The following is a 7,500-nucleotide window of genomic DNA, read 5'->3' on the forward strand; positions in this document are numbered from 1 at the left end:
TGGCTTCTACTAGAGACCTTATAAGGCCACTGCTATATACCTTGTGTGTGTGTGTGTGTGGGTGTGTGTGTGTGTGTGTGTGTGTTTGTGTATGTGTATTTGCATATGATGGGGGGGGGGTTGTTGCCTGTGTGTGTAGTAGTAGTAGAGGTATTCAACAGGAGTCCAGTCAGGTTTCCTTCAGTTCACCCAAACCGCACAATCCTTTCGGCGCAAACCACCAACCCATTAACCCCCTTGTCGTGTGCTGACAGGTGTGTGTGTGTGTGTGTGTGTGTGTGTGTGTGTGTCATTCTGAAGTGGAGCAGAAAAGTGGTGATTTAGGGGAAAAGCAAAAGCTCAAGTTTATGGCTTCTGTGTTTTCATTTAAATATGTGTGTGTGTGTGTGTGTGTATGTGTGTGTGTGGTTGTGACTATGATGATAATGATGATGATGATGATGATGGTAATTCTGCATTGAGTCTCTGAGTCAGACTGTGTGGAGAGCCTCAGCTGCCCTGAGCGTGTCTGGAAAGTGGTTTGACGGGAGTCGCCCTCTACATCCTGCTGAGTTGATTTTTTGTCATCAGTCAAACACAAAGAGAGGGGGAAAAGAAACAGAAAGGGGAAATGTAGAGAAAATTTGTGTGAATGGCGTGTCATTACGCTCCAGGCAAAGCCTGCCAGGATTCTGATTTCCAGTATCCAACAGAGTTTGGCAGGTTTTTGCAGGCAGTCCTGAGGAGTCTGTGCAAAATTCCAGAGGAAACAAGCACTTCTCAAACCTAAAGTAACCACAACAACTACTGGCAAGTAACAACAACAAACATAAGTTCTGGCCTCAAAGCAGTTTCACGCAAAACCACAAGAGAAACCCAGCAGCTTTGTACCGCCACCACCTTAATCTCTCTTACTGTACTGCAGCACAGACCTGCCATCTCTAATGGATATACCAACACAAATTGTCCACAAACTCCATCCCATGATACGCTTAAGCCAAATCCACATACAAACACAGCTCAGGAGAGAGCATGCTGCCTTAGTCCTGATTTGCATGTGCGTTTGCACTGACATTGTTGAAGAGAGTAGTAGTACACTGTCTAGCAGAGGCACTGAATGAAGACCCCGAGTTCCTGGAACATGCTCAAATTCTAAAGAACACACATTCTACATTCCAAAGAATAATGTGCTTTATTGGCTCTTTGTCTTGTCCTAATGGGTCTCCTTAGAACCTTATAAAAGGGTGGTAATGCTAGATTGTCATGCTAAAAGGGCATGCTGAAACATTCTTCAAGGTTTTATGTAACTCATTTACACATTTTAGAAAACTGGTTGAAAATAGAAAGGACACGTTCATCTTATACTGATGATACACAAGGAAACATTTTGCGCAATGCTGCTGGGCAGTGTTACTGAGTGGTGTTGTTCAGGCACATTCCCTTTGACATTGGCCAACAAAGGCTCTTCTTGAGAGCTTCCATCATCAGTAGGCAAATCAAAACACAGGGAACCAGTTAGGCGGCTGTCCAGCGACATTGCTCAAACTGTTGCCCCATGTGTTATCACGTTTAGACTGTAAACCAAGCTGAGTACTGTACACAAGACCATGGTTTCCCTCTCACAGTATTCAGGTGGCATTCTGCTATGGCCTGGGTCCATTCTCCATTCATTCAGCCCTCTAAGAGTCAGAGGGCAAACCAGACCACTCATGACATGATGCCCACGCTGTGGGTTATGCCCGTACCACCCCAGGGTGCTGTGTTCAAATGTGTGCTCCCAGTCCAGTCATTAGCCTCGCTTCCCCTGCTAGCCAGCTAGCCTGTGCCCAGTGTTCAGCTGGCCATCAGACGGTCTCATCCCCCCGTGCGTCCTGCTGGTGGCTAAGAGCTCTGAGGCTAACAGGATCACAGGCTGAGCGAAGGGGAGGATGGTGAGGCAGGGTCCCCAGCTGGGCAATAGGGCTCCAGAGAGAGCAAGGGCAGCTTTAACCAGCCTGTGGACGCTGTGACTAAACAATCCCATTAACCACTGCAACTAGACCCCCCCCCCACACACACACAAACACACACACCTCCTCCTCTCAAACAATTCCTACAGCTGTCTCACTGGACAAAGCCACTTAGGGTACATGCCATATCTCTCTCACTTCCTCTCTCTCCCTTTCTATGATCTCCATCTTACTTCCTTAATATCTCTCTTGCTTTTCTGCCCCCCCTCCCTCATTACACTGACCAATACATTTTATCCATTTCTAGACATGTGCTAGTCATATGTAGTAATTATCACACTAATCTCTTGCCATTGTCAGTAATACTTAACCAAAGCAACACACATCTTCTCCACTGAATTCTCCACCCTCTCTCAGTATTTATCTTTTTCTTCACTTCTTCCTACTTGCTTCCTTTCACTGGTTCTACTGAAACTTATCTGTGGTTTATGTTTGAATAACCAAAGACAGATAACTGTAAACAGACACTGTCTCTCTCTGCCTCTGTCTGTTAGGTGGTTAACGGCCGATGAAGAGATACTACAGATGACCCCATTTTATTGGCCGTGTGTGTGTGTAACTGATACGAGCATGTGTCTTTGAATTACATCATTCCTAGAATTAGCTGAGCGTGAAGTGAGAGAGACAGAGAATGAGGAAGTACAGGGAGGGTTCTCAGAACCTAACGGCTGGCAAGAATAACTGCACTTCACTGGCCTGTGTGAGTATGTGTGTGTGAGTGTGAGTGTGAGTGGGTGTGTGTGTGTGAGAGAGAGAGTGTGTGTGTGTGTGTGTGTGTGTGTGTGTGTGTGTGTGTGTGTGTGTGTGTGTGTGTGTGTGAGTGTGTGTGTGTGTGGGTGTGTGTGTGTGTGAGAGAGAGTGTGTGTGTGTGTGTGTGTGTGTGAGTGTGTGTGTGTGTGTGTGTGTGTGTGTGTGTGTGTATGTAGGTGTGTGTGTGTGTGTGTGTGTGTGTGTGTGTGTGTGTGAGTGTGTGTGTTTGTGTGTGTGTGTGTGTGTGTGTGTGTGTGTGTGTGTGTGTGTGTGTGTGTGTGTGTGTGTGTGCGCCGTCACACTCACCTAACCGCCTCTCGTCTCCCATCCAGACTGTCCCCTCTCCCTGTCGAAGGCGTCTCTCTCCCGCTGACACTGTCCAGCTCCTGGGGGGGCGGCACTGGACTCAGTCCCAGTAGCGGCGTCCTCCGCCCCTCTCCTTCTGCCGCAGCTCCCCCCAGCCCCCCAGCCCCACCGGGCAGGGCTCCCCCGCCACCGCTGCCCCTCTGGGGCCTCCCGATGCCCCTGAGCTCGCTCTCGGAGCTCCGCTTCATGGCCTGCAGCTGGGCGAGGGGCACGATGTCGCAGGCCGTGGGCCGGTGCCACACCGTCTGCTGGCTGGTGCAGTTGTAGTAGTAGAAGCGGCTGTTGGCCGAGTCGAAGAGCTCCCACCACTGGTTGCCGTCCGACTGGCGCACCGGCATGCCGGCTGGCGGCTCCCAGCCGCACTCGCCCGTCGTCAGGTTCACGTACATGCGCTCATGCGAGCGCGGCTCCAGGATCTCCACCCAATCAGAGCTGCACAGGGGAGGGAGATGGAGAGGAACACAGTGAGGACAGAGAGTCGAGGTCTTGGCAGCCACATGTGTCGCTATTAGACCCTTATCATCCTTATTCACAATATAGGATCATTTAAATAAATATATACTGTATATGTCATGCGATCTGGGAAAACCCTTCAAATCACAATTTTACAAACTTAGAATTCTGACCATCCTAGCAACATCCAAGATATTGGGAGGATGGCATCCAGGATTTTGCTAGGGGACAGTGTCCAGAATGTTGCTAGGATGGTATCAGAGTCTTAAAAATCAAGGACTTTTAAGCGCACCATGTGAAAGGTTTTCCTAAATCGCATCTATATTCCAAAATACTTGACAATAAATGAATCAAAACCTGCTATACAGAAGGATTGATTTAGTGGAAAAATGAGCATAACAGGTGGGTAACCAGCAGGTTACCAAATTGGCCGATGTTGGTCATGCTAAAATTATTCAGCACAAGTCCAAATCTGCCCTGATACCCCTGTGTCTGAGAGTATTATGTCTGTGAGTTACTGCCTGATGCCTAGGTTCTACCACAAGACATACAGAACAATGTCCTCGTATCTGATGCTTATTGCCAATTTTCACTTGGCACCCACAGCAAAGTTCTTTCTTGATATACATTCCACTCTGTCTTCTGAGTTAATCTGCTGTCCAGCACACAGCAGGAGGCCCAATACCACAGCCGTTGTCATAGCATTACTGGATGACCACAGCCTCGTCTCTAGTAATATCAGGAGTCTGATGTTACACTCAGCACACCACATGAGGTGTAGCTCACACAGCGCTCGTCTAATTCCTCAGATATTTCACTTCACACACACACACACACACACACACACACACACACACATCAACTCGCGAGCTAATCGAAAATACAGACTCAATTCTGCGATTCACATCAGGTTGCCATAGCATGTCACACTACACAAACATATTTGTTATGACAACCAGTGCTGACCATGGTCCAAATGCCTGTGCACCTGACAAGTGTTTTTTTTTATGTCTTGACACAAAGTGCAACATGAACCTTAAATACACAGCTAATATGTGATGTCATTAAAAAGTGTCTCAAAGGTACAGTCCACTATTCTTGTGAAAGGGTGTACATATTTGTGGTCAGCAGCTCAGTTTTTCCTTCCATGCTTCTGAAAGTGACGTACTGATTGGCTGGGCTAGTGTATGGCTTGTGTTGATTGACTGGGCTAGTGTATGGCTCATGTTGATTGGCTTGGCTAGTGTATGGCTCACCTCTACTTGTTTGTTTCCCATTTACAGAGCCAGGAGTGTGTATGAACAGAGTTTGTTTCAATGCATACACAGAATGGACACCAAGAAGACAGGAGCCATTTGCTGAATTTGACAAAAAAAAAAATGTATGGGATTAAAACTGCAGCGTGTACCTTTAAACTCCTTTGTTTGTTATCTATAGACTACAGGCCAACCATTGTTGTTGTGATTGACAGGTGTGCGTGTGTAGGGGGGTAGTGGGCGGCTGTCCTTCTGTAGCCTCAAAACCCACTCTGTGGTCACCGGCCCGCATGCTAACCTTACTGAGCCTGTGCAAGACCAGACACACTGGTTATCACCGGTGACTCACACTTGGCAGGAGTTGAGACGATGTGCTCGTTAATGACCTTCCGGTAAACACACCTCAGGTGAGAGAGCAGAGCTGAAGATCATGGAAAGACGGAGAGAGAGAAAATACAGGAAATGAAAAAAGATAAAGAGATGGATAAGCAAGCACAGAGGTGGATAAGAGAGTCGAGTATCGGAGGACAGCGGGAAAGAGAGAGAGGAAGTGAGGATGAATGGGAAAAAGATAGTAAAGCACAGAGGTGGATAAGAGAGAGAGAGGGAGAGAGAGAGAGAGGGATAAAAGAGAGAGAGAGAGAGATGGCAGGCAGGTTGGCCTTTCCTCTCTTACACTCACATGCTTTAATCTGCTTTTACCAAGAGGCAAAACAAAGGCTGTAGATACGGGATTAGGAAACCTCTCTAGCACACTCCCAGATGGCACACACACACACACACACACACACACTAAAAAAATCAAACACACAAACAATCATTTTAGCATGCTCACGCACAGTGACACGTGCATGTAAAAACACGCACACACAGTGTTTGCAGTGAGAATTAGAAATGTCAGAAACCTTTGTCAGTGCTCTCCGATGACTTTTAAACGTCAATTAGCTTCAGCCCAAGAAGGCAAGTCGAGTCTCGAGTTTGAAACCACTCTCTAAATGTAACTTCTTTTCGGTACATTACACACCCACACACACCAACACAGGTAAACCCTGAGCTGGTTTGCTGCGGCTAATCCAGGCAGCGGTGGCGTGCTGGTGCAGGACCAGAGGGCACAGGGGACAGAGTGCTGCCTAACCGCCTGTCTGTCAGGCCTGTAAGCCCTGTGGGAGCCTGAGCCAGAGAAGAGAGGAGAAGAGAGGAGGAGAAGAGAGGAGAGGAGAAGAGAAGACAGGAGGAGAAGAGAGAAGAGAAGAGAGGAGGAGAAGAGAGGAGAGGAGAGGAGAGGAGAGGAGAAGAGAGGAGAAGAGGAGAAGAGAAGAGAAGAGAGGAGAGGAGAGGAGAGGAGAGGAGGAGAGGAGAGAGAAGGCAGCCCTCACCTCTCACCTGGGATTGCACTCAGCTACAGCACAAGGGGCTTGCAGAACAAAACTGACAGCTACCTACTGTATGTATATAAATAGCTACTGTTCTTTGATGAGCAATTAGTGGTAAATGCAAATGCGCACACACAGAGACACACGCACTGTCACACTGGCACAAACACACACAGACACACACACAAACACACACACAAACACACACACACACACATAGAAAAAAATACAGTAACACTTCAGTGGATACGTGCCGGAGCCCCTTAGATGCATTGCATGTGTCTGAAGCCACATACATGGAGTTTATTTAAATAACTGCAGGAAATTATTGTGTACTCAAAATAATGTCAAATTCATCTGACTAAAGTAGCTCCTGCTTAGTAAGAACTTTTTGAGGTCTGTTTTTACACTTTGTTAAAACTATAGTAAGACTGCAGGGAAAGAAAACAACTCGGTGGAAACATTGTGGATGTGTGGAGTTGTTAGAGCGCCTGAGAGGAAACAGAACCTTGTGTTCTATCGATTTCCCCCCCGAGAACACTGAACTTAAAAGTAAGGTCACCAAAAGCACACGTGCACAGTGCACACAAACTATGGACACACACACGTCCATCCACACACTCACATACATCTGTAAACACATTAAGCAGGGGGGGGGGGGGGCAGAGAGAGAGAGAAAGAGTCCAGTCAAATAAGGTCAAATGGGTTCTCACACACACACACACCTGTTGTGGTTTTTCAACATGGCCACAGTGGGTCTCCTGAGTCAGCAGAAAGCCACCCCTCTCAGAGGTCATGTGGATCCTTTGAGCCATATTTAAAGCTCCCCATAGTGTTCAAGCTGAAACAGCCTGAACTACTGAATACACATTTATCTTCATGATGTACTGTACATTGAACATGCAGTTCAAACATTTTATCACTGCTATTGCTAAAGCTCATTGCTAACTAAGTCATTAGTGGAAACAGGCTCTTGTGAATGAGCTACAGGCCTCTCCCATATCCCTTTATTTCAAATAAAACATAAGGGCGGAGGCCTACAAAACTCTTCCCATAACGCCGCTCAAATGCTAAACCACAACGGAGAGCTCTCCTTCTCTCTTTCTCTCCATCGCTCATGTCACCCTTTCTCTCTCTCTCTCTCTCTCTCTCTCTCTCTCTCTCTCTCTCTCTCTCACTCTCTCTCTCACACACAGTTGTGTTTTCCCAGCGCTGCCGTCCAGAAGCGCATGTGGCATGAATCGGGTATGGTGCCCACAAACCCAGTCCTGAGTGGCCACACGGAGCCGAGGCACAGGCCAAACTGCACCCATA

At 47.4% G+C, this 7,500-nt stretch overlaps 1 protein-coding gene across 1 annotated transcript in view; it reads right to left on the bottom strand.

Annotated features, from left to right (window-relative positions):
• LOC143115431 (rho GTPase-activating protein 39-like) overlaps positions 1-7,500 on the bottom strand; it is a 91,843-nt gene that overhangs the window by 58,789 nt on the left and 25,554 nt on the right. Inside the window, exon 2 of the mRNA XM_076277459.1 lies at positions 3,045-3,536. Coding sequence (XP_076133574.1) covers positions 3,045-3,536 — 492 coding nt within the window. The remainder of the gene's footprint in view (positions 1-3,044; positions 3,537-7,500) is intronic.

The sequence above is a fragment of the Alosa pseudoharengus genome, unplaced genomic scaffold (genome assembly GCF_046254945.1).
Source record: "Alosa pseudoharengus isolate Yale_2024_CS ecotype anadromous, Long Island Sound unplaced genomic scaffold, YU_APseudo_1.1 YU_APseudo_1.1_scf_9, whole genome shotgun sequence".
Lineage (NCBI taxonomy): Eukaryota > Metazoa > Chordata > Actinopteri > Clupeiformes > Clupeidae > Alosa > Alosa pseudoharengus.